This window comes from Eptesicus fuscus, chromosome 6, assembly GCF_027574615.1.
Source record: "Eptesicus fuscus isolate TK198812 chromosome 6, DD_ASM_mEF_20220401, whole genome shotgun sequence".
Taxonomy (NCBI): domain Eukaryota; kingdom Metazoa; phylum Chordata; class Mammalia; order Chiroptera; family Vespertilionidae; genus Eptesicus; species Eptesicus fuscus.
Window position 1 is genome coordinate 30,890,720 of NC_072478.1, and position 27,097 is coordinate 30,917,816.

Below are 27,097 nucleotides of genomic sequence, written 5' to 3' on the forward strand. Positions count from 1 at the left end.
GCCTCCCGCGCACACACGGCCATGGCGGAGGTGAGTGAGCGGGCCGGGGGAGCCGGCCCCCCACCTCCGCGCGCCCGCGCTCCCCGCCGCCGGACCTCTGCCACGTCGGGGCCCTGGGCTCAGAGACTCGCCCCTCCCCCGGCTCCGAGGATGCGAGGCGTCACCCAGGACGCTGCGTCCATTGGGACCCGAGGGGCGCGGGGCTCCGTCGATAGCCGCCCCCGGCCCTTGCCCCCCCCTTCCCCGGCTGCCACATCGCGGGCTGCAGTGCGCATGTGCAGGAGCAGTGGCGCTGGCGGGGGCTGCGGAGTGGGGAGGGGGTTGAGGAGGGGGCGTTGGAGATGCGCCGGGGTTTCCCCTCCCTCCTCTGGCCCGGCGGTGCGCGTGCCGTCCCTCCCCTGCCTTGACCAACTTTGCAGAGCACTCTCTGGTCGCGCGGTCGCGCGCCACGCTCTCCCCGCCCAGACCCTGCTTGGGACCCAGCGCCGCATCCCGCTCTCGAGCCCCCAGGTGCGGGGCGCCGCTGATCCGCCCTCCCGCCAGATGCCGGGCGGGATTCGAACTCGGCACGGGGAGTGAGGTGGGATGCATAGGTTTCTTCAGGGCGGGTAGAGTTAGACCAGCCTTTACTGGGGACTCGAAGTTACTTCTAGGAGCCTCTTCTCTCGGTCCGGGAAAGCAGGCCCAAGACCCTTACCCCAGATCCTCGAGGCCTGATATATTTTGAGGATTTCCGAGTTTTTCCGATTTATGGATCTATCTGTGGAGTTTGGAACTGTGATGCTTGACCAAACTCACCTAGGCCGTCTGGGATAAAGAGCGACACCTAAGAGCTTCTTGTCAGGTCAAAGCAGGGACGAACAACTTTCACTTTTGGGGTTTCTTGACTTTGGAATATTGAGTAAGACAGTGTGGACCTGCTCTCGCCTTCTAGGACCCTAGTGAGGATGAAATGAGGTAATGCACCTGCTAGGGGCTCAGTAAATGGGACTTTTAGTGCATGATGATTCCTTCTGGGGACGCAGAAATTAAGGCCCCTGCCAAACAGGTCCACAGACTCTGCAAGTGGTCCTCACCGAATGGGTGGGTGGTGCCACTGAGGCCAACAGGGAGGAAGGTACTCACTCAATGAGGTGCAGCAGTTTGTGGGATATTCGGCCTGGTCATGGCATCACGTTGAGTGTTTGTCTTAGCAGAACATGGGCAGGTGTTGTGGAGGGCAGGGCTGGCCATTCTTTCCCACCAGGGACTTTCTCAGGGGCAGCAAGAGGCTCTGCATTTGTGCCAAAGAGGGTGTGGGCAATTGGGTGCAAGGCTAGACTTCTCCAGCCAGTTCTGGCCTTGTGCTGGGTGCCTGAGTCCAAAGGGGTCTCAGAGAGTTCATCCTCCTTTCTTCAGGGGCATTTAGGGAAACAGGCCTCATGGGGGCAGTGGCTGGCCTTACGGGTTGGAGGGAGGCGGGGTGGTTGAGTGAGTGTGTGTGTGTGCTCTTGGCTCAGGGGCATGGGTGGTGGTCTTCCTGGGCACCAGCTGTCATTTGGGCAGCAGTCTTGGCCTGGAAGATAGCTGTGTGTCGGGGATGGAAGGACCAGATTCCCCAGCCAGCCTGCCTTGATTGCTGCTGGGTTGGGCTGTTGACTTTGCCTTGCTCAATGCTGAAGCTCTGGAACCCTCACAGCAGCCAGTTGCCCTGGGTGCTCCTGTTACCCCTGTTGACAGTTTGGGGTGGTGCCCTTTTGAGTGAATTCGAGTTGGTTTCCTTGGAGGAAGCCTACATGTGGGGTCCCCTCTGTGCCTGGCTTTGTGGGAGGGCCTGGCTGTGAGTAGAAACCCAACAGTGATGGTCCTAAAGGGCTTTGGAGGCTGCTGGTCAATAAAGGAACAAGTGTGCAAATGTCAGACATGATGAGCCATGGCCAGCCTCTGCCTAGGAGCCTTGTGGAGCCTCTTATTCTTTTGTGACTTGGGGCAGGTTACTGAACGTCTCAGCCACAATTTCCTAATCTCTGAAATGGGAAGAGCCAAGAGCAAGAGGTTGCATGAGGTCTGGCCACAGGGGCTTGCACAGAGAAGCTGAACCTCATAAAATCACTGATAACCAGCTGTCTAACTGATGAAAATGGTGATGTGTTCCCTAGCAGTGAGCACTTGATCGGGATGAACTGCTTTTTGTCATCTCCAGAGTAGCCATCAGTACCCTGTCAGCACTGTGAGAGGGGAGGCGGTGCTTGAGAGTAGACAGGGTGCTTCATACTGCTTTCCTCATACCTAAGTACATGGTCATTTTCTTGTGCTTAACGCCCCACCCCCCACCCCCTCATGGCTTTCGTTATCCTTTGGATGCAGTGCATCCCCTTCCTGGGGTCCCCGCCTGGTGGTGTGGTCCCCACAGATCTCTGTCACCCACGCCGACCCCCTGGCTCCTTCCTTTTTCTTGTGTACTCTGCACCCTGGAGGGACTCAGCTACCACGATGCTGTTCCAGTGCTCCACAGGCCCTGCCTAGAGATGCCCTCAGAGGCTTTCCCTGACCCCAGTTGTGCAGGCCCCCACCCTGTTTTCTCCTTTAATACTGTGCATATCCACTTGTTTGTATCTGTGTCACCAACTAGACTAGTAACTCATGTGGGTGGAGATGGGCAGAACCTGTTTCTGATTGACCTCCATGCACCCAGTGCCTACTGCCTTTCCTGGCCCAGAGGAAGCACTCTGTAAATGCTGGTCTAATGGAGCAATGCAGTGGGACCGACCACCTTTGCTGGTGTGGGTGAAGGATGTCTCATTTAACTATTGCTGTGAAATGAGTCACCTGGAAACTCAGTTTTTCTTTTTTAAAATATTTTTTATTGATATTTTTACAGAGAGGAAGGGAGAGGGATAGAGAATTAGAAACATCGATGAGAGAGAAACATCGATCAGCTGCCTCCTGCACATTCCCCACTGGGGATGGGCCGCAACCAAGGTACATGCCCTTGACCGGAATCGAACCTGGGACCCTTGAGTCCGCAGGCCGACGCTCTATCCACTGAGCCAAATCGGCCAGGGTGAAACTCAGTTTTTTCTAACTATCATTTTATTATTATGTTTCATAGTTCTGAGGGTTGACTGGGCTCAGCTAGGCAGTTTTCATTCGGAGTTAGTCATGTGATTGGAGTCAGGTGATGGCTGGGGCTGGAAGGAAAGCTTTCCTACTTGTGGCCTGTGTGGCTTGGGCTTCCTCACAGCATGGCAGCTGGGTTCCAACAGTGACTGTCTCAGAAGGTACCAGGTGGAATCTGAGTTGCATTTTACCGCCTAACCTAAAAAGTCACATAGCACCCCTCCCACCAAAGTCACAGGCCCACCCCTGCGGACAGCGAGGGACTGCAGAACCCCACCTCTTGAAGGGAGGCCAGCATATTAGCATCACATGGGAAGAGCGTGTGGGGTGCACACTAGCTTGGAGAATTGGATCTGTCACAATGTCACGGGGGGTTAAACCTGGAGGGGCTAAGTAGCAGTTAGATGCAGACCTGGAAGAAGGGCTGTTCTGAGCCTGAGGAGTCAAGGCTGTCCCCCTCCAGACAGGCAGTCTTCCTGCTGATCAGCTTGTACCTCCTTTGTACCTCCTTCGTGCACAAAGACCTGGCCTGGCCACCAGGTTATGCGGCCCCGTCTTGTTTGGGACTAAGTCTCTGGAATGCTGTCTTTCTTCCTTCTCTCCCCCTTCCCGCCCCCCCCCCCCCGTTTTTTACCCAGAATGCCCTTAGCTAGCTACCCATCCTCTTTCTTTTTCCATCTTGGCAAAAGGAGCAGTGACTGCTGGAATTGTGATGGTTGTGAACAGGGAAAGTGCAGCCTGTGGGAATCCCACCATTGAGGGTGGGCTTGCACTGGAAGTCAGGGTAGGGAGAGGGAAGAAAGTTTGGAAATTCTTTCTAAAGTTTTTTTCTAAATTTTAAAACTTTATTTTAGTAAATATTCTAATCTTTTTCCTTTTTCCTTTTCTTTGCAAACTGCTTTATTGATGTATGATTCACCTGTTTTAATGTGTACAATCCAGTGAGTTGTGCAACTATCATTAATTGATTTTAAAACATTTTCATTACCCAAAAAGAAACTTGTATTCCTTGGTTGTCACTCCCCATCCTCCTCCCCCTGTCCCTGGCACCCATGAACCCACTCTCTGTCTCTGTGGATGCCTCTGCTGGACATTTCACATAAATGGAATAACATACTTTGTGGCCTTCTGTGTCGGCTTCTCTCCCTGACCATCATGTGTTTAAGGCCCATATGTGGTAGCAAGTGTCAGGGCCTCGTTCCTTTTCATGGCTGAGTAATATTTCATTGTTTTGTTTGCTATTTCTGTTCATCAGCAGATGGACGTTAGGGTTCTTTCCACCTTTGGCTATTGTGAGAAGTCCTGCTATGAATGTTTATATGCAGGTTTCAGGGTAGATGTACAGTTTTCTTTTCTCTTGGATATCACAGGGGAGGAGCCTAACTTTGTCCCTTTACTCTCCTAGGTTCTCCTTGGGGTTCCTGTGATTTTTAAAAATAATTTAAAAAATTTTTTTTCTTTATTAAGGTATTACGTATGTGTCCTTATCGCCCCATTGCTCCCCCCCCCCGCCCCCCCACTCATGCCCTCACCCCTCTGTTTTTCTGTGTCCATTGGTTAGGCTTATATGCATGCATACAAGTCCTTTGGTTGATCTCGGGGTTCCTGTGATTTAAACTGACGAAAGGCAGCCTAACTAACAAGAGTGAAACAAGTAGTGCCCGTCACATGGGAGAACCGAGGTGACCAGTAACTGGGGTGGTGAGGATTTGGGCTTCAGTAGCATCTGAACAAAAGAACAGTAAATCTTAGAGGAGTGACGACAAAGGAAAAGGACTGAGTTCCTAAGGGCATCAAGTTGTGGGAAGGTAAACATGGGGGAACTATTGGAAATTCAGGCGCGTTAGTAAGGTCTGTGTGTGCAGGTTCTCTCTTGATGCCATCTTGTCCCCAGTGATAAGGGGGCTCTCTTCATGGTTTTGGGGGGCACCCTCACAGGAGTTTATGTTTTGCTTTCAGCTCATCTTGTGTCTGGTTTTCTCAGTTGTCTTCTGCTTGAAATAATCCTTATGCCAGAGTGGTGTATTTTGGGGTGACATACTCTGAACCCCTAGGAGTGAAATTGCTGGTTAACACTAGTAACTTTTGGAGGAACTGTTGACTGTTTCCCAAAGTGGCTGCTCCATTTTACATTCCCTCCTGGATGGTCTGCATTCTTCCTGACACAACTTGTTCTGTCTTTTTAGTCATAGTTATTCTGTGGTTTTGAAGTGGTATCTTACTGTGTTTTTTATTTGATTTCCCCTGATGTTGAATATTTTTTCACATGCTTATTGGCTGGCCATTTGTGTATCTCTGGAGAAATTTCTTTTCAGACCCTTAACCCATTTTAAAATAGGTTATCTTGTTATTAATGCATTGTAAGAATTCTTTATATATTCTAGATGCAAGTCCTTTTCAGCTATATGATTTGCAAGTATCTTTTCCCATTCTGAGTTGTCTTTTCACTTTCTTGATAATGTCCTTTGAAGCACAAAAGTCTTTTATTTTTATGAAGTCCAGTTTATCAATTTTTCTTTTGTTGCTTGTGCTTTTGGTGTCTTATCTCAGAAACCATTGCCTAGTCCAATGTAACAAAGATTTATCCCTATGTTTCCTTCTAAGAGTTTGATAGCTTTAGCTCTCATCTTTAAGGTCTTTGACCTATTTTGAGTTAATTTTTGTATATGGTGTAAGATAGGTGTTCAATTCTGTTCTTTTTCATGTGAATATCCTAGTTGTCCTAGCATCATTGTTGAAAAGGCTGTTCATTCCCCATTGAATTGTTTTGTCACCTTTGTAAAAATTCAATTGATTGTAAATATGTGGGTTTATTTTTGGATTCTCATTTTTATTCCTTTGATTTAAATGCCCATCCTTATGCCAGTGCCACATTGTTCTGATTGCTGTAGCTTTGTAGTAATTTTGAAAACAGGAGTGTTCTCTTTCAAGATTGCTTTGGCTCCTCTGGGCCCCTTGAGTTTGCATGCTATTTTTGGAATCTGTTTGGCAGTAGACATGTAAAAGCCAGATGAGATTCTGATAGGCACCACACTGAATCTGTAGATCAGCTGGGGAATATTGACATCTTAACCGTATTAAGTCTTCTGAGCCATGAATATAGGTTGTCTTTCCACTTACTTAGCTCTTTAATTTCTTTCAACATGTTTTGCACTTTTTAGATTATAAGTTTCTAACTTCTTTTGCTAAATTTATTACTAAGTATTTTATTCTTGTCGAGGCTGTTGTAAATGGAATTGTTTCCTTAATTTTCTTTTTGGCTTGTTAATTGTTAATATATGAAAATAAAATTTATTTTTATATGTTGGTCTTGTAATTTGCTACCTTGCTGAACTTATTTATTAGTTCAGATAAGTTTTTAGTGGATTCTGTAGTACCATCTATGCAAGATTATTTTGTCTGCAAAAAGAAATAGCTTTCCTTTTCCCTTTCCATTTTGGATTCCTTCTATTCCATTTTCTTGCCCTGACTAGAACCTCCAGTGCTACTTTGAACAGACATGGTGTAGGCGGGCATTCCTGTCTTGTGCCTTTCACCACTAAGGGGTGTTATTGGACTTCCTCAGGGGGTTCTTTATGAGTAGTTTCCATTCTTTTCCTAGTTTGTTGACCTTTTAAAAAAATTTGAGGTTTTTATTATACCACAAAATATACCCATTTAAAATGTGGAATTCGGTGGTTTATAATATTCTCATAAAGTTTTAAAACTGTCACCTCTATCTAGTTCTAGGACATTTTCATCACCCCAAAAGTAGTCATCCTACCCCCCTCTCCAGTCCCGGGCAACCATGAGTCCACTTTCTGTCTCTGGGTTTGCCTGTTCTGGACATTTCACATAAATGGAATCACATACTGTGTGGCCTTTTGTGTTTTCAAGGTTTATCCATCTATCAGTGTTTCACTTCTTTTCATGGCTGAGTCATATTCCAGTGTGTGTATAGACAGCATCTTGTTTATCCATTCATCTGCTGTAGGACTTTTGGGTTGCTTTTTCTTTTGGCCTTTGTGAATCATGCTAATGTGTGAACATGCGTGTTTAGTATGGATGTATGTTTTCAGTCCTCTTGGGTATGTACCTGGGAGTGGAATTAAATGCTGGGTCATTTGATAACTCTATGCTTACTTTTAGAGGAATTTCTAGGTGTCTCAAGAGTGGCTATTTTGCCTTTTGAATGCTGGGACCCTTGTGTAATGGGCCACGTGTCAGGCATGGCGGTCAGTGAATGCCTGTTGGGTGTGTGCAATAGGACTGTGTGTGAGCCTAGGTTATCTGGTTCTTGTGTCCTGGGTGGGTGATAACCACTCTTAGGCACTGGCTGCCAGGCTCCTCACAGTCCCCTGTGGGTGCTGTTTTCCCACTTGGAGATGAGGGCATTGAAGTTCTGATGTTTAGAGCTACTGTATAAGCCTGCTTCAGTGCATCCTCATGTGCTTGACTTAGGAGCAGGGGAGTAACTTCTAGCAGCTGCATGCCCAGTTCCACTATCAGTGTTCCCTCCTCAGCTCTTGGAAGCAGCTCGCATGCGTTATCCCACAGAGTCTAGATGAGGCCACTCAGAGAGCCAGGCTTGCTTTCAGTGGGTTCTAGGCTGGTTGAACTAACCCTGTTTCTCTTTCTTTGCAGGCCTCCTCGCTGGAGAGGCAGAGCCCTCAAGTGGTCTCCTGCCTTACTCACAGTTTGTGCCCAAGGGAGCCCGGATTACCGACAACAGCAGGTGCCTCCTTTGCCCCTACCTTCCTCCTGCCCGGGGCTGTCAGGTCCACTGTCATTGTAAGAGACAGAACCTTGCTCAGCCTGGCAAGACAGAGGCGTTGTGCAGATGGAGTCCAGGGACAGGGGTACAGACAGAGTGGCCAGGACTCTGTTTCCCATTCTATATTGGGGGCCAGGCTACCCGGGGGAGGATCAGAGTGCCTGTGTCATGGCTGAAGGAAAACGGAAGGGCTGAGGGAGGTAGAATGGGTGCTGAGTGGGCACCATCCTTGGGTGCCCTGCACCTTCCCTGAGCTAGCTATTTGCCCCCACTCGCCTGGCCCTATACTCCTCCTACTGCTGCTGTGTGCTTTGGACTCACTTGGAGGACCAGCCTTGGCCTTCATGGCTCCATGACTTGGGTTGATTGAGACTTCGTTATTTTGTTTGTAAAATTCAACTTACTGAAGACCAATCATGGAGAGATAGCAGTGGACACATCTTGGCTCTTTTGGGAAAACTCAAAATCTGGTAACATCTACCACCCATTGGGCCGTGCATGGGACACTGCTGTGGTGAAGAGGGAGAAGAAGGGACTGGCATTTGTTGGGCCTGTTGCATGCTGTTCATTGGCATTCTCCCTGTACTGTGTCTACAATGACTCCCAGAAGTGGGTGTATAGCATCACCCTTGTGTTTTCTGAGCTGAAGGCCTTGCCCAAGCCATGCAGGCACCAGGAACCAGGTGTGGAGCCAGCTTTGTTGGGTCCCTGTGCTCTGTTCATGCTGACTCATTTGGGGCTTGTCTCTTCCTTGTTCACTTGTTCTCTCCCCAGACCCTCGCAAGCATCTGTGGTCAGGAAAACACATCCCTAAAATGCCTAGAATTTGTGTGCAGTTAGCCAGATGTGCTCTTGTCAGAAGTCCTTCTGTTGGGAGTTCCCACATTGTAGACTGACATTGCTGACTACATGCATGTACACACACAGCCTCACATATGCACACAGCCTCATAATGCACACAAAAGTAAATGTACTTGTGCACACACATTCAGATGAACACATGTCATGCATGTAGGTATACAATGCATGCATACATGCATACCGCCTCATGTGCACATGGCCCCACCACAAGCACACATGCAGGCACATGTGCCCACACACGTGTGCATGTGTATAAATGCACATGTACAGCCTAACACAGCTGCATTGATGCACATGTATGCACATACACGCCTTTCATATATGCATGGAGATGGATGGGGTGAGGAGCTGATGCAGGTGGTGTCCCCTCTGTAGGTGTGTCAATGGGCTCTGCAGACCAGCAGTTCAACCTCGCAGAGATCCTTTCGCAGAACTACGGCATCCGGGAGGAGTGTGAAGGGACCACAAGACGCCCAGCACAGCCTGAGGAGGAGCTGGACAAGGACTTCATTTCCCAGGTACTTGGCTCAGCTGAGCCCTGTACCCCATGTGGGTGGAGCCCTGCTGGGCAAACTCCACAGTTTCTTTTGGCTGAATTGGTCTGCATGCTGCTCAGATCCTGCAATGACAAGTTCTACTTGCACATCTGTTTGCAAAAGCTCCAGGCCCTGTGCTAAAAGCTGAGGTCACAAGGGACAGGCCAGCTTGTCTTGCCTTCAAGGGGCTCTAGGGTTATAGAGTAGTGGGGTAGCTGGACATTAAACCTATCATTCTCAAACTCTTTGAACTCAGAACTCCACATCCTCTTAAAAGTTACTGAGGATCTCAAGCAGCTTTGATGATGCAGTAAGCCCATTGTTAATAGAAATAACAGATTTTTATGAAAATGAAAAAATAACTGTTTTCCAAAACAAAAATAAAATTTAGGAAGAGTGGAATAGTTTTACATTTGTGTAAATCTCTGAATGTAGGAACAGTGTAAGAGAATCCAGCTGCTGTCCTGGCAGATGTGTCTGTTGTGATGTGTTGTTCTGGTTGAAGTGTGAATCTGATCTCATGCAGATGATCATGAAAAAAGGGTGGAGATTTTAACAACCTTTTAGATAGTTAAGGTTATTTTTTGATGCTGGACCAAAATTCAGCAACTAGTCATTTTGTAAAGGGCGATTGCAAAGTAGATTCTGTAGCCATATCTAGATGATGTCCGTTTTGTCTTTTAGCTATAGTTTTGAAATTGTTGTGCGAGGCAGCAGTTTAGGTGTTTACCTATGCCGCCATCTTGGTTTCTCCCCTGTAGCCATATCTAGTGAGCTTCCTGTACTTGGTTATGTCACAATCCAATAATCTTGAACTTGGTGTGGATCTTAACCCAGGTGTGACCTTGTCATCTCTGCACTGGTGACATGTTTGTAAAACCCTGGTTTTCTAACAAGTAGATCTTCCACACGTCGACAGTTTACAATATAAAATCTAAAAACACACATTTGTTAATACCAGAGACCTGGGGGCTTAAACACCAGACATTTATTTTCTCACAGTTCTGGAGGCCAGAAGTCCCAGATGAAGGTCTTACAGGACTGTTTGTGGGGAGGCCCCTTCCTGGTGCGCAGACACTGCATTCTTACCAGGTCCTCACATGGAGGGGAGAGAGTTTTCCTATCAGATCAGAAGTCAGGGCCCCACACTCATGATCCCATTTAACTTTAAGTATTCCCATAAAGGCCCATCTCTAAATATAGTCAGTCAGGTTGGGGATTAGGCACCCAACATATGAATTTGGGGTGGGGAAACACAAACATTTAGTCCATAACAGTACCTACACTGATTTTATGAGACGTCTTTAAGTACTGGGTGTTTTTTTTTTTTAAGGACTAACCATCGGGCATTTGTTTAGCTTGGTGTCATGGATCACTTGGTGCCAATTTGCTCTTATAACCAAAACAAGTGTCTTCTCTTCAAAAAAGAAAAAATTTTTTTTAAAGTTCTACATGAATTTAAAATTTCTCAGAACTTTCACACCTAAATCAGCTTATTTATTAGCAGAATACCTAGGTCTAGATTTTCTTAAAAACTAAGTTAAAAGCAGAAACCCTTTCATTTCGTATTACTTATTACCAGAGGCTGTGGGAATTATCAAGTTCACATTGTCAGATCTATGTTTTCCAAAATTGGAATTTTTTGCTTAAAAGCTCATTTTACTCTCACAGCAATCACAGCAGTCATTTCTTTGGAAGTAGCTTCCCACTTAGTTTGTGTCTGAGATGATGTCTGCCTGGTACCAGCTGACAGACTGTTGTTGTCTGCCTGCCATTTTTTTTTTGTTAATCCTAACCCGAGGATATTTTTCCATTGATTTTTTTAGAGAAAGTGCAAGGGAGGGAGGGAGGAAGGGAAAGAGAGAGAGACAGAGAGAGAAAAACATTGATGTGAGAGAGACATCAATTGATTGCCTCCTGCATGTGACCCAACCGGGACCGGGACCGGGGATTGAACCTGCAACCCAGGTACATGCCCTTGATCAGGAATCAAACCTGTGACCCTTTGGTGCTCTGACCAACGCTCTAACCACTGAACTACAGGATATTTGTAATTGAAACTAGCATCTTTTTAAAACTGAGTGGGTGGCGGTAAGCAACACGCATTGGCAACTCACACACTTTGTGCTCCTGCCTTCACTGCAGGACGCTGTCCAGGAACCATTGACTGCTGCATCAGCGCAAGTGACGGAAGTAATGGCACTATAGTGGTATGAAGATCCCAGGGAACCTGGGCATCTTTGGGCCACTGTGTGAACCCCTCCAACCAATGCATAATTAGAAACTGTGATGGGCAAAATGATCCTTCGTCATATAAGCACTTGGTTTAGAGGAAGGGCTGGGAGGAAGCCGGGTGGTCTTTCACAGCAATGGAAGTACCAGCACAAGGGCAGGGCAGAAGTTGACTCCAGAAAGAATGAGAAGGAATGCTCAGGAGGTTGGAGGCTGACAGTGACCCCTGGGGTCAGAATAGAGTGTGGTCAGAAGGAGTAGAGGTTTACAGGAGGGTGAGAAACCGATTTAAAAGCAATACTGGAGAGGAAGGTAGTAATAGTTTTTCTTTCTTTCTCTCTATTAATTAAATGTCTTATTTCCAGCTCTAGCTGGTTTGGCTCAGTGGATAGAGCATCAGCCTTCAGACCGAAGGTTCCCTGGTTTGATTCCAGTCAAGGGCACATACTTCGGCTGCAGGCTCCTCCCCTGCCCAGGCCCTGGTCAGGGCTTGTTCAGGAGGCAACCAATTGATGTGTTTCTCTCAGAACAATGTTTCTTTCTGTCTTTCCCTCTCTCTTCCACTCTCATAAAATCAATGGAAAACTATCCTTGGGTGAGGATTAAAAAAACAAAAATCCTGGACAGGGATTATATATGCTCTAATAATATGCTCTAATAAAGAGGGAATATGCTAATCGACTGCCCCACCCTCAAAGATGGTGGCACCCACAGCCAATAAGGAGGGAATATGCTAATTGTCCCGCCCTCAAAGATGGTAACGCCCACAGCCAATAAGGAGGCGATATGCTAATTGCCCCACCCTCAAAGATGAAGGCGCCCACAGCCACAAGATGGTGGTGCCCAGTCCCCCTCCCCGGGGCAGCAGGCATGCAGCAAGGCTGGGCCTGCTTCCAGGCAGGCCCGGCTGCTCCATGCACCTGCCTCCAGAGTCCCCCAGTCCCCTCAGCCCCCCAGCCGCCCAGGGCTGGCCCGAAGTGCAGGCAAGCCTCAGATGGTGGCTGCCCAGCCGCCCATGGCTGCCCGAGGCTCAGGTAACCAGGGCTCGCCGAGGCTTGCGCTGCTGGCAGTAGCAGCAGCAGAGGTGTGATGGGGGCGTCGCCTTCCCCTGAGCTCAGGTAACCAGGGCTCTCTGAGGCTTGCGCTGCTGGCAGTAGCAGCAGAGGTGTGATGGGGACTCCTACCCCTGAGGGCTCCTGGACTGTGAGAGGGGGCAGGCCAGGCTGAGGGACCACCCCCTCCAGTGCATGAATTTTCATGCACCGGGCCTCTAGTAAATAAATAAATGTCTTATTTCCCTTTTATTCTATCGGATGAGCTCGAAGTATCAAAACAGTGTGAGTATGCCTTGGCTGATGAGCTCAGTGGTTAGAATGCCAGCCCATGGACCAACGGGTTGCAGGTTCAATTCCTGGTCATGTACCTGAGTTGTAGGTTTGATCCCCGGCCCCAGTTGGGGCTTGTGTGGAGGCAACCAGTCGTGTCTCTCTCTCATCACTGTCTCTCCCCACCTCCCTCTCTTTCCTTCCCTCTCTTCCACTCTCTTTGAAAAAGCAATGAAAAATATATTCTTAGCTGAGGATTAAAAAAAAAAGAAAACAGTGTGAGTAGTTCTGGTGTTCCCAATCTTGCCTTCCTGTTCTGACTTTGCTGGGGTTGTTCTGGCTGTGCATTGTTGCTCCGTGAGGGCTGACAGCATCTCTGTCATACTGATTGGGCATCTATCTCTTTACTTAGTGTACTGAGTGCTTTATAAAATCAGGTGCATGTTGGATTTTACCAGATGCATTTTCCACCTTTGTCCAGACATTTATATGTCTTTGCCCTCCTGATTTATTGATGTCATGAGTTCTGATAGATTTCCAGATACCATGCCATCCTTGCCTTCCTGGAATCAAGTCTGAACGCTTTTGAGCAGGGAAGCGTTTCTGGGCAGTGCAGTGTGGACTGAGGCCAGTCCTGGCTCCACCCTTTAAGGCTGGTGACCTGGAGCACTAGCTGACCTCTCTGGGCTCTGGTGTCTTATCTGTGCTATCCTGGGGTTGTAAGGGAGTCCTTGGGTAAAGGGCTGGACCTGGTGTCTGGCTGGGGTGAGTTTCCAGAATGTGACAAATTGGCCCTGGTTGTGGTGGCTGACGGGGCTCAGACAGGAGGAGGGGAAGCAGAACGCCTAGAACAGCCCCTCCTGACAGCCCTCTTCCCCCTCAGAGCAGTGACATGCCCCTTGACGAGCTGCTTGCCCTCTATGGCTATGAGACATCAGACCCCATCTCGGAGCGGGAGAGTGAGGGCAGCGATGCCACAGCCACCCTCCCAGATATGACCCTGGACAAGGTGAGTGGGGTCTCTCCCTGGAACTCGTGGGAAGATTTAGGGAGGGCAGGCATGAAGGCCTCAGAAAAGCAGAAGTGCGAGGCCTCGATTACTTCTTAGAGGGGACTCTCTTGCTCCCCAGAGTCATAGCTGATGCATTCAGGTTTAGAGTGGCCACAGAGAGGGAGCTGGGATGAAAAGACTGACCACTGGCCAAAAGCGGGGCAGAGTGGAGACTGGGCTGGAGAAACGCAGCTGGGAAGGAAGAGAATGAGTGAGGTCCTGAGTCCAGTCCTGACAGGTCAGGGGTGGTGCCAGGAGGAGGGCTTTATTACCAAAGTTGAAAACCAAATGCACAAGGAGAGAGCAGTGGCTGGGCGCTCTAACCGTCCCAAGCCAGGCATAGATGATATCCCTTTCTAGACTGCAGGGTGTGGGCTCAGGGACCACAAGCATCCATGCTGGCACCCTGGCTGCCCTGCCCTGGCCCCTAGTCTCATCTGCAAAGTGGGAAGAGCAGCCCCATGTGAGCCCTTGCTGTTCCCAGGGGGAGGGCCATCAAATTAGTGTCACTGTTGTTATTAGTATTATCTGAAGATTGTTAAAACAAACTGCAAAAATGTTCTTTACTTTTTGTTAAAAGGAACAAATAGCGAAGGATTTGCTTTCAGGGGAAGAAGAGGAAGAGACACAGTCCTCGGCCGATGATCTCACCCCATCTGTTACCTCCCACGAGGCTTCTGACCTTTTCCCTAGCCAGAGTGGACGTAGGTGTCCTGCCTGCTCCTCCGCTTGGGCTGGGTCGAGCAAGGCTCTAGTGATGCAGATGGGGGGCCCTGGGCTACTCGGGGCAAATGACTCAGACTCAGATGGATGGTGCCTCTGGGGTGCCCTGTTTTCTATCTGAGCCTCTCTGGGGTTTTCGTCTCCCTGGCCAGTGAGCTGAGACTGGCTGGCTTTAGTTTACAGGAGGAGGGAATATGTTGATTCCTATAGCTTTTGGAACCAAAAGGCCTGTCAGATGCGGGGGCAGTGTCCCAGCAGCATGAGGTGTTGGGGGCTCACAGCTGGCAGTTAGCAAATCCCCACACCTTTGCCCATTGGGCACCTGTCATCTGGCCAGGTCTTGGGACATGCCTCTTCTCAGGAGTGGCATGGTGTGGGGGACAAGTGGATGGAGAGTGGGGTGGAGGCTGCAGCAGTGAAGACCTGGGGATCCACTAGCTGGGGAGCTACCCAGTGCCACAGATGTGTCTCACCTGCATCCCCTTTCCCAAAGCCCGCTTCCTGACTGGCACAGAAAAAGAGCTAGGCTCTTCCACCTCGTCTGACACTGAGGAGGACCCTCTTCCTGCCAACAAATGTAAGAAGGTATGTGGCCCTGACCCTGCAGTACCTTCAGCGTGGGTCTCTGCTTGGTCCTTGGGCGGAGACAAATGCACAGCCTCTGAGAAGTGGGCTGCTTTTGGACTTGATCGTGGTGTTGGGACCTTGAGCCCGTGCTGCTGTGGCATTGGCTGGCCCGGGGATGTGGCCCCAAGGTCCTGTCCTGAGTGCTCTGAGCTGGGCATCAGGACACCTGGGTCCTCGGGTCTCATCCCCTTGACACATGACTGGCTATACTGAACAGATGGATAAGTAGATGGAGACAAACGGTCACTCACACCCCCACACACACCCAGGTCTCTGCCTCCCATTCTCAGACCATAGGACTTGGCATCTGTGGAAAGATTGCAAAGACCAACACAGCCCTGGGCTCTGAAAAGTGGCTGGGCCTCCCACCTGCCCTGACTTTCCTGGGCCTTTGCCTTTGCAGGAGATTATGGTTGGGCCTCAGTTCCAAGCCGACCTCAGCAATCTGCACTTGAACCGACATGGTGAGAAGAGTAAGTGGGGCCTGGATCATGGTGGGGACAGGGAAAAGAAGATGAAAACCCCACTCCAGTCAAGAAGGAACTTGCTGCACATCCAGTCAGACCTAGTTCCCAAATCTTCTGAGGGGCTCAGGCTGGCTCAGGTGCCTGCCCTGTGCCAGCTATGGGTAGCAGGTTTGCAGAGTGCTCAGTGGGCAGGAGGAAGTAAGGGAGACTTGCCTCCTGCCCAGGGCTTTGCACTTTTCCTCTGGGCACCCATGCTCTTCCCCACTTATCCCACAGGCCTCTCCTTTACCTTGTCTGTGTCCTGTCTCAGTATCCTCCAGAAACCAGTGTCCCTCTGTCCTGCTTTGTCTTTCAGGGTACTCCCTAACCTGGACTTGATATTTGTATGTCTGTCTGTAGAGGCTTTTGTTCTTTAAGGTAGGAATTGTTGCCTCCATTTACAGGTGAAGAAAACAGGATGTGAAGTCATTTACCTATTGAGTCTTGTTTTTCTTGCCCCAGGCTCGGGGCTGGCACTCTTTTCTCAGGAGGCTTTTCCCAGATGATTCAGCACCCAGGATTGGGGGTGGGGTTGGGGGTAGGGGGTAAGGTGGGACAGATAAGGGAGACAGAGACCCTTAGTAAAGGGTATGGCCTCCCAGGGCAGAGGCTGGGACATGGGTGTGATGGGATGTGCTTGCTTTGTTGTAGGCAGTTTGGGTAAAGGATTAGATCCATGTGTGTGGCATGTGCATCTTGTGTGTCATGTTCCCTGTATTGTTGCATGTTCATGTAAGTTTGTAAATTAGCTTGTCTGTTGCCGTGACACTGCCTGTCATTTTATTTTGTGTTTGTCCTTGGTAGGCTTTGGGGTCAGGTATGCTGGGAAGTGCCTTTTACTAACATCACGGAGAATTTGTGTGAGATTGTTACTATTTCTTCTTTATATGTTTGGAAGAATTCCTCAGTGAAGCTGTCTGGGCCTGGGTTTTACTTTAGTTTCATGTTTGTGGAAGAAGATTTTTAGTTACAAATTCAGTATATTTAATAATATAGCTCTATCTAGAGTTTCTGTTTGTTTTGATATGTTGCATTTTTGAGGCATTTATCCCACTAGTAAGTTGTTAACTTTATTGTAAAAAATATCACAATATCCTATCTTCTTAATGTCTGTAGGATCTATAGTGATGTACCCTTTTTGAGTCCTGATATTGGTAATTTGCATTTTCTCCTTTTCAGTCCCTTTTGATCAGACTTATTAGGAGTTTGTTACTTTTATTGCCCTTTATCAGGATTTTTCTCTGTTGTCTGATGGCTACTTAATTCATTTTTATTTTTATCTGTATTTCTTTCCTCATAGTTTATTTCATTTTAGTTTGTTATTCTGTAGTTCACATTGTGATAACTTCTCCCACTCAGGGGTGTTTTAGAAGCATTCTGTTTAATTTCCAAACATTGGGGAATTCCTAGTTATCCTACTGTTACTGATTTCTAGTTGAAGTCCAGTGAACATACTCTGTGATTTCAGTCCTTTGAAACGAGTTGAGCCTTGTTTTATGGCCAGTATTTAGTCTATTTTGTAAATGCTGCTTTCTGTGTTTTTATATTTGAAGTGTATTTTCTGTGTATGGCATATTTTTGGATCTAATTTTTTTTTTTATCCAGTGTGATTCTCTTTTGCCTTTTAATACAGAATATGTAGTCCAGTTACATTTTGGACTATTTTCATGCAATTGTGAAAATAGTTGGGATAAGTTACCATCTTCTATGTGTTTTTTCCTTATTCATCTGTTTCCTCCCCCTTTATTTTTTCTTGTCTTCTTTTTGATTAGTCAAGTAGTTTTATTCTATTTTTTCTTCTTCTTTGATATGATAAGTTTTAATTTTTATATTACCTTTTCAGTGATTATCCTACCGTATGCCACAAGAATTTTTAAAACATCAATACTTGGATATTTAGTTGGGGGCACTGATCTCATTTCCCTTAGATTGTCAAATAAAAAAATGGCAACAGCCAACACAAATAATAGCTGTCGGGTGTGAATAAGTCAAAGTTATACAGTATACTTTATTTTAGTCACATTGGCAAAACATATATTTTTTGGTATGCTGCAGAATTTTAGCAATTAGTTTATGTGTGCCATGAGAGGAAAAAGGCTGAAAATTGCTGCTTTAGATAAGTGCATTCTAATCACCTCATCTGTCCTGCCCATTGTGCTACTGCTGCTTCTGCAGGAACTGCATGTGCCACAGTGACAACATTGTGGTTTTCATGCCAGATATTCCTTATGCTTTTTTACAACTGCCGGGATAGTACTGTTCACTCCCTCCAGCTTCCATTTGCGATAATTTCCTCCTACCTAAAGAACTGGCTGTTTAATATTTATTGTGATGTTGATGAATTCTTTCAGCTTTTGTTTTTCTGGAAAGTCTTAATCTTGATTTCACATTTTAAAAAATACGTTTTTATTGATTTTAAAGAGAAAGGAAGGGAGAGGGATATAGTGATAGAAACATCGATGAGAGAGAACCATCAATTGGCTGCTTCCTGCACGCCCCCTACTGGGGATAGAGCCCGCAAGTTGGGCATGTACTCTGACTGGGAATCGAACCAGTGACCTCCTGGTTCATGGGTCAGTGCTCAACCACTGAGCCACACTGGTGGGCTCATTTCACTTTTTTAAAAAATATATTTTTTATTGTTTTTTTTTTACAGAGAGGAAGGGAGAGGGATAGAGAGTTAGAAACATTGATGAGAGAAACATCGATCAGGTGCCTCCTGCACACCCCCCACTGGGGATGTGCCCGCAACCAAGGTACATGCCCTTGACCTGAATCGATCCCGGGACCCTTGAGTCCGCAGGCCGAGGCTCCATCCACTGAGCCAAACCGGTTAGGGCTCATTTCACTTTTGAAGAGTATTGTCATGGGTCTAGTTTTCTAGATTTGCCAGCTTTTTCTTCTCACATGTGAACCATTTCGTTCCATTGTCTTTGGTATCTGTTGTTTCTGTGTAAAAGTCAGATACCTGTCTTACTGTTTGTGTTGGAAATCTTGTTCATTATTTCCTTGTAGGTTGATTACATTTTTCTTTTGTCTTCTAGCATTTTTACCAGATGAGTCCAGATGTGGTTTTCTTTGGCTTTGTCCCAACTTTTTGTGATCTGGCGTTTGGTGTCATGCATCAGTTTTGAAGAATTCTTGGCCATTGTCTCTTCAGATTTTCTTCTGTCCCATTTTTTGTCCATTTCTTCCATGACTCAGTTATACATATGACTGTCTTCTTCATCCCCTAACTATGTTCTCTTTAAATTCAGTTTAATTCCTTCTCTTTAATTTTTATTAAATTCTTTTCGATTTAATTGATCATGTCTTCTGCTATATCCAAGCTGCTATTAGAGCTGTTCAGTGAGTTCATAAACTCACAGGTTGTATTTTCTAGTCCTGGAAAGTCCATGTAATTCTTTAAAGTCCTGTCTCCTAACTCTGATTTCCAGCCATTTGTGGATTAACTTCTGTTCCACAGATTTTCTCTCACATTCACATGCTGGGCAGGTGGAGGGCTATGGTTGCAGGATGATGCTTTTTTTTTTTTTTTTCCAGCGAGTGGCCTGTGGTCCTCTTGGACCACCCACCCTGGTCCAGGCTGGGACTTGCATCAGTATGGAGGGGCTCTTGCATTGGGAGAGGTCACTGCTTCTGTAGTTCTCAGGAGTTGTTGGTTCCCAGTCAATTTCCCAACCAGAGACATTCCAACAGGAGCCATTTTTCTTAGTGTGTTTTTCACTTTCTGGCCACTGAACTGGGCTGTTTGGTTTGTGGTCCCTGTGACTCTTCCCTAGTTAAGAGGTGCTGGCTCTGGGGTCTTTAGGCTGAGCCCTGAGATCTCCCTTCTGTCTCTTCCCCATTGGGTCCTTCCCCAGCTAGAGGTTGCCAACCCACTGCCTGCATGGGGCAGGACTCCCCTTCCCTGGGCAAAGTACACTCATATGTGGCTTGTAGGATGCGGTGGTTAGAGTGGTTGTTGCCTAAACAAGACCACTGGGACCCAGGTACTCACTGCCATTGAGTCCAGGCTCTTCACTCAGCTTCCTTTGGACTCTGTTGTTCAAGACTTGCAAACTGTGTAAATGGCTTTACCCTTCTGAATCCATTACCTACAACTCCCTCCCCTAAGGCCATGCTCAGAAGTCCCCCTTTCCTCAACCCAAACTACTTGCTGCCTCCTCCAGGAGGCTGCCTTGGATTTCCCAGCTGGGAAGCACCCACGTGGCCTCCCACAGCTTCCACCTTTTGTTGTTATCCTGACCACCTCTGGCCTAGAGGGGTGTGTAAGGGATGGGCCCAGGTCACAAGAGCCGGACATACAAATTAGCAGTTGTCCTTTGGAGGTGCTGTGACAGCCAACCTGGTGGATGCTTGTGGAGAGGGAGTGTGCACTTTTCGAGGTGTGTGTATGGACTTTGTGCCCACTGCTGACCCTGGCACTCCCTCTAAACAGTTTATGAGAATGAAGACCAGCTGTTGTGGGACCCCAACATCCTCCCTGAGAGGGAGGTGGAGGAGTTCCTGTATCGGGCAGTCAAGCGGAGATGGCACGAGACGACCGGGTCTCAGCTCCCAGAGGGAGAAATGGTGAAAGATAGTGAGCAGGTAGGCAGCATGCTGGGTGGTGTGAACACCCCCATATCCTTGCCCCGATGGTGGTGTAAATGGCCCCCGCATGCTTCCACCTTGATGGTGAGGTAAATGTGGCTCTGATAGCCCCACCCCAATAGTGGTGTGAATGCCCTCATTATCCCTACCCTAATGGTGTGAACACCCTGGATATCCCTGCCCTGATGATAATGTATATATATGCCTCAAACATCCCTGCCCTGATGGGGTAAATGCCCCCAGTATATCCATCTTGATTGTCATTTGAACACCCCATATCACTTCCCTGATGGTGTTGTAAACACTCCCCATATCCACAGCTTATGGTGGGGTGAACACCCCCATAACACTTACTGGATGATGAATTAAATGCCCCCCAATATCCCTGTCCAAATGGTGTGTGCACCCCTATATGCCTTCCCTGGTGGTGGTATGATTGCCCCTATTTCCCCTCTCCGATGGTAGGGTAAACACCCCCAATATCCTCACCCTGAAGGTGGTGTGAATGCCCCCATATGCCTGCCCCAATGGTGGGGTAAACGCTCCTGCTATTGCTGCTGGTGAGCAGGTGGGAAGAGGCTTTCACTCCCCCAGGCGCTGTATGAGCTGGTGAAATGCAGTTTCAATGTGGAGGAGGCTCTGCGGAGACTGCGGTTTAATGTGAAGGTGATTCGAGGTGAGCACCCTGCCTGCCCACCCCACTCTTACTAGCTATCCTGGTCTGGGCACTGCTGACACACTGCCTCCTCCTGGTTGTAGATGGGCTCTGTGCTTGGAGTGAGGAGGAGTGTAGGAACTTTGAGCATGGCTTCCGAGTGCACGGGAAAAACTTCCACCTAATCCAGGCCAACAAGGTGAGGACACAGCCCATCCTGCTCCCATTGGGCTGCACCATAGCCTCCTTGGGGCTGGAAAGAACCTAGGAGCCTGGGCTCATGGCCCCTACACCCTACAGTACGAGATTGTGACTCCCCTTACCAGGCTCTTGAGGCTCCTCTGAGCTGAGGGCTAAAGCCCTGGTTTCCGCCTCTCACGCCTACGTGCCTGTTATCATATTATTCTAGTCTCCTCTGTCAAACCACTTCCTTCCCCCAAAGAAGGCTCCAGGATGGGAAATGAACATGGTGGCATCTCAGTCTCAGAGAGTTCCACCACCGGTGCCCAGAGCCTATGCTGCAGTGCGGACTCCCAGCCTGGACCCCACTCTCAGCCTCTAGCCATGGGGGAACAAGGGTCTCTTAGTTCGATCGAACCAAAGGAATAGGTCTCTCCTGCCACCTGTGACAAATGCTCATGACCAGAGGGGCTGCTGAGTACCAAGGCCCTGCCCTGCCCTCCCCTGGACCTGAGTCCACCTGCTTTTCTTAGACCTGAGTCTACTTTCCTTCCCCTGGACCTGAGTCCCCATGTCCTTCCTAGACTTAGGTCCCTCTCCCTGGATCTCTGGCAGGATATGCTCCTATGACTCTGTCTCAGAGTCTGAATTTCCCTTTGTCTCGCCATGGCTCTCTCTCCTCACCCTGTCTCCTAGTGGTTTTTTGCCCTTCTAGGGAAGCAGCCCTGGCCCCTTCCTGCTATTCATGGTGACACAGCTTGTGGAGAAGCAGGGCCTGGCTGAAACCTAGCTTACATTCGGGGCCTCTGTCCTCTCTTGGGAGGTTGGAGTAAGTGAGCCATCTGTGCTGGGCCACTATGGGGACAGGAGGATGCTCAGCTGACCTGCCCAGTACCGTTTCAGGTGGCACTAGATCCTCTAGGCCAGTGGTCGTCAAACTCATTAGTCAGCAGAGCCAAATATCAACAGTACAACGATTGAAATTTCTTTTGAGAGCCAAATTTTTTAAACTTAAACTTCTAACGCCACTTCTTCAAAATAGACTCGCCCAGGCCGTGGTATTTTGAGGAAGAGCCACACTCAAGGGGCCAAAGAGCCGCATGTGGCTTGTGAGCCGCAGTTTGCCGACCACAGCTCTAGGCAGATCAGCTCCTGGTGGCCTGATGCAGTGCACTATTTCCTGCATTCCCACTGCAGCCGAGGCTTCAAATGCGTTACCTTCTACATGCCTGCCCATGATTACCACACATATTTTAAGTTTGCACCTACCCTGGCCCCATGGAGGCTGTGACGCTCTCACTATCAGACAGACCTCTGATGCAGAAGGGTGTCATTGGGAAGAGGGGACAGCTCGTGTATGTCCTGCCTGCCCCCCTGGTTCCCAGGCTTCCCTGGGCTCTGTTGTCTGTCCCTCATCCTGGGGACCAGCAGGTTTCTCACATGTACCTGTAACAGCCCTGGCCTTGCTGTGGGGCTCATCCAAAGTGAAGATGCCCCAAGAGGTTTTGCCAGGTGGCATCCAGCTCCATGCTGCACTGTCCCTTATCTTTCTAGGGTGCTGTGTATGTGACCTGAGTCTGGGGTTCATGAAGCCCCAATGTGTCCTTTAATGGCATTTCATGTGCTCATAGACAGCTCTCCCTTGGGATGTTAGTGATGTTCCATGGAAAAAGCAGGCTTGGCCAGGTTTCATGTCCTCTCTAGGTGGGGTCTCTGTCCCTGGTGTCTGCACAAGGGCTCATTATTCCCCCTCTGCTGGGCCTGCGATGAGCAGGGGATGAGGTGGACACTTTAGTCCTTGGCGATGTCTGGAGAAAGGGAAGTGGACACTGGACACATGGACCTAGAGTGAAGAAGAATGGGGTCCCATGACAGCAGGTAGTGGAGCTCTCTGAGATTGAGGTGCCATGTTCAGGGCAAAAGGATGAGCCCCGGACATGGGGGTGGCCTGTGAGCCTTAGATGGGGGCTGGAGGTGGGTGGAGAGGACACTGGGGGTGTAGGCAGGGTCTTTGAGAGCGCTGGTTGCTGTAACCTGTTCCTGCTGCCCTGGGAAGTGGAGGGAGCTGGGCGTGTGGGGCCCAGATGACACCACACTGTCCCTCAGGTGCGTACAAGGTCTGTGGGCGAGTGTGTGGAATACTACTACCTGTGGAAGAAGTCTGAGCGCTATGACTACTTCTCCCAGCAGACGCGGCTGGGCCGGAGGAAGTACGGCCCATCAGGAACCACGTATGTGTGGCGGGCTTCCAGCAGGACCTGGGGTCAGGGGACGACTGGGAGTCCTAGGGAGCACCTCCCGCCTGAGGCAGCTGTCTCTCTGCAGCCCCCCATGGTGCCATCTTTCCACAGGGATACAGACCAGGACCTAGATGGCAGTGACCCCGATGGCCTCGCCCGTCCCCGCTCCTCACCGCCCCTGCCCCCTGCCGCTGATGGCCTAAGCCTTGAGCAGGACCCTCTGGCACGGATGCATATAGGTAAGAATATGGGGAGAGCCCCTACCTTTGGGGGAGCACCCTTGTAACGCACCCTGACCGGTGCCAGTGAACACTAAGGAGCAGGTGTCTGGGACCCATTGTCACTTCACCCCATGAGGTCACACATGTGAGTTGTCATAGGAGCTTGCTGGCTTTCCATATGGAGAACTGAGTGCCCTGCAGCCCAAAGTGGGGCCTCCTCTCTGGGCCCCAGGTGGTTGGCTCCTCTCTCAGGCCGGGGTGTGGTACTCCTCTCTGGACCCCAGGTAGGTGCAGGGGCTCCTCTCTGGTCTGGGTGGTTGGGGCTCTCCTTTCTGGGCCCCACGTTCGAGGACTTCTCTCTGTGTCCCTGATGGTTGAGGGGGCTCCTTTCTGACTCCAGGTCAGAGGGCTCCTCTCGGCCTCTGGTGGTTGGGTGGGCTCCCTCCTGGCCTCATGTTGGGGGGCTTCTCTCCGGGCCCTGGGTGGTTGAGGAGGCTAATTTCTGGTCCTAGGTCGGGGGCTCTTCTCTGTGCACTGAGTGGTTAGGGGGGCTCTTCTCTGGGCCCCTGGTTAGGGGGCTCCTTTCCGGGTCCCAGGTTGGGGGTGGTTCTCTCTGGGCCCTCTGTGGAGGTGGCTCCTCGCTGGGTGCTGGGTGGTTGGGGGCTTCTCTCTGAGCCCCAGGTTGAGGGGACTCCTTTCTGGGTTCCAGGTTGGAGATTCCTCCCTGAGTCCCAGGTCAGGGGGCTTCTCCCCAGGCCTAGGTTGGGGGACTTCTTTCTGGCCCTCAGGTGAGGGTGGCTTAGCCTCAGCCGCATGTGGGAGGTTTGGGGTATCTGAGCCCTCCCCAGCATCCTGGGCCCAGGGCTACACCAGAGCAAGACAAGGCTCAGTTCATTACTTCAGTTTCTGAAAGTGAACACAGAGGGAAGGACAAGGACCTTTGCTCTCTAAGTCTCCTGGACTCGGGTTTAGATTGGCCCCTGGTTCCAGAATCTGGTTGGTTCCATGATTTGTCTGGGAGGGCATCCACCTCTACCCATCCCGGCGTTGCCTGTGATGCCCCTGTGTACAGAACTCCACAAATCACATTTACCTTGACTTGGCAAGTGCACTCAAGCATTTTGTTGTTGTTTTGAATCTCTTGTGTTCTGTTCTGTTTGAAAAACAGGAGTCACAACCTCCCAAGGCAGGGCTTAGCCTGGGTGCACAGTTTAGTATAACTGGTTTCTTTTGTGTTCATGTGTATTTTATGTATTTGTGTGAAAACATCAGTGATGAGGGGTCATAGGCTTTGCTTTCCCTGACAGAGATTTGGCTGGAGCCTGCATATATTGCATCCTGAAGGCAAAAAGTATGATTTTTAAGCTAATGCACCTTAGTCAGGATGGTTGTGGATCCTGGGAGGGCTGGGCGTGGCTGCTGCTGGGGCCTGGCCTCAGCTGTGTTCTCCCCCTCTAGAGCCGCTGAGCATGGACGGCATGACTGGCAGTGTTGGTGAACCTGAGGAAGGCTCCAACAGCCTCCCATCCTTGGAGCCAGGGCCCTGTCTGTTCCAGCAACTGGACACCCCGCCAACTGTGCCCGTGCCCCAGCAGCCCCCAGCCCTGGCCGAGCCGGCCTTCTGCCCCTCCGCTGCAGCTGCTCCAGAGCCCAGCACCAGCTCGAGACTGGCTGTGGACTTGGCCTTGCCAGGGGCCCTTCCTGAGGAGCTGCCCCCGGTCTCCAGCCATGTGGATATGGATGGAGAGCCCGAGGAAGCTGTGGCCCCTGCACAGGTGGCCTTGTCGGTCACTGAGTTTGGACTCATTGGCATTGGGGACGTGAATCCTTTCCTGGCTACCCACCCAGCGTGCCCGGGCCCTGGGCTGCACTCGGAGCCCCTGTCACAGTGAGTGCAGCCCCCACCCTAGGGGCCCCCAGCCTCAGGCTAAACTGAGGAGAGCGGGAGGGGTCTGCCCTGAGGGCCCAAGGGGGGTGTGGCCCATGGAGCAGGCTGTTTGTTTCTTTAGTTTTATTTTCTACTTTTAATTTGGCTTTATTTTTTTGATTAGGTAATACATTCATATGGTTCAAAACCCAAAAAGGTACAAATGGGGCCAGTGCTAGTCTCCTCCCACCCCTGCCCCAACCACCAGCTCTCCCCAGGCACACGTGAAAACACGGTCTGCTGGGGGAGGCAAGGTTGGGAGCCATGTGCTTGGCCCACAGCGCTCAAGCCGTGCAGTCTGTGGGACTGGACTGACCCTTTCTTGGTCTCTCTCTCGGTCTCTCCCCTCACTGCAGCTGTAACGTGATGACCTGTTGATTCCTGGCCACAAGCGGGTGTGTGTGGCCTAGACTGGACTTGGGGCCACTGTGGGGCCTGCCTCTGTCAGTCTTCCCGACCCTTTTCCTCGTGGGCCTCGGGTAACGCCATCTCTGCTTCAGAACACTTCAAGGACTAGGGTGAGCAGTGGCAGGGCTATCAGCCCTGCCCCTCCCCACACACAGCCCGGCACCCTCAGCGCCTGGCACCACTGCCTGGCTGCAGGCCGCCTCCGTGGGACCCATTGGGCAGCTGGGTGCAGAGGGACCAGCCCCCTCTAGCCAGCAGAGGCACAGAAAGGCATCCCTGCCCGTCAGGGGGATGGGGAGACAGGGCAGGACGCCGCCCCCCCCCACCAGCAGCCTCTGCCCAGGGAGCCCCCAGCACCTGCTTGGCTCTGTCTCGCCGCAATTGGCAGGGCCATGGGCTGCCCCAGCCCAGGGGTCGGTGGGCAGCTGCTACTCGGTGCCAAACCCCATGGGGCACAGAGCCATATACCTCGAAGTTGGCCCCGCCCCACCTTTGACCTCACCCACTCTGTCCACTTCAGGAAAAGCCGCACTTTATGCCCACCTGCCTCCTCTCTATCCACCCCAGGGCTTCTCAGCAGCCTCATGGGTTCCAAGAGACAGGTGACTGACACCCCTGTCACCTGCAATGCCGAGGGGCCAGGCTCCAGCCTGTTTCCCTGACCTGCGGGTCGTATTCTGTTGAAGCTCCCCAGCAAGATGGTTTGGGGTCCTGGTCCGTCTCTTCCTCCACCTCCCTCTTTTTATTTATGTTTCTGTTTACAAATTGGAGTGGGGTCCTCCGGGGGGGCAGGGCAGCACTCCCCAGCCCTTGGGTGTCACCAGGAGAGTTTTGGCTCGAGCCCATCTGCAGAGTTGGACTCAACCTTCCCTGTCACCCCACCAAGGACCACACTGTGAAGTGAAAACTGCCTTGAATCTCTTGCTGTTTTATTTATTAAACTTTATTTGAAGCCCCGTGGGTGCCTCGTGGTGGACTGGGCAGGGTGTGAGGAGGTGCCGGGGAACCACAGGTCATCCTCGTCCCTTAGTCACTTGGTGGGCTCTGTACCAGGCATCGTTCAAGGATGGGGCTGTGCCATGACCGAGAGGGCATTGGGCCATGGTCCATGTCATGGTGACCGATGTGAGGGAGATGGTCAGTTAAACGGAGGGGAC

The 27,097-nt window shown here is 50.0% G+C and overlaps 1 protein-coding gene and 1 long non-coding RNA gene across 2 annotated transcripts; one reads left to right on the forward strand and one right to left on the reverse strand.

Moving 5' to 3' along the window:
* Positions 1–26,890, forward strand: MIER2 (MIER family member 2). Its single transcript, XM_008150726.3, has 14 exons — positions 1–30; positions 7,723–7,813; positions 9,089–9,231; positions 13,690–13,815; positions 14,438–14,561; positions 15,074–15,165; positions 15,611–15,680; positions 20,155–20,306; positions 20,904–20,985; positions 21,069–21,163; positions 23,251–23,375; positions 23,496–23,623; positions 25,064–25,493; positions 25,889–26,890. The coding sequence occupies exons 1-14, from the start codon at positions 22–24 to the stop codon at positions 25,908–25,910; spliced, it is 1,689 nt and encodes a 562-aa protein (XP_008148948.2). The 5' UTR covers positions 1–21; the 3' UTR covers positions 25,911–26,890.
* Positions 22,728–23,708, reverse strand: LOC129149437 (uncharacterized). Its single transcript, XR_008556331.1, has 2 exons — positions 23,649–23,708; positions 22,728–22,987 (listed from the first exon to the last, which is right to left on the reverse strand). It is a non-coding gene; the product is annotated as an uncharacterized LOC129149437 (long non-coding RNA).
* Positions 26,891–27,097: the final 207 nt, after the last annotated feature.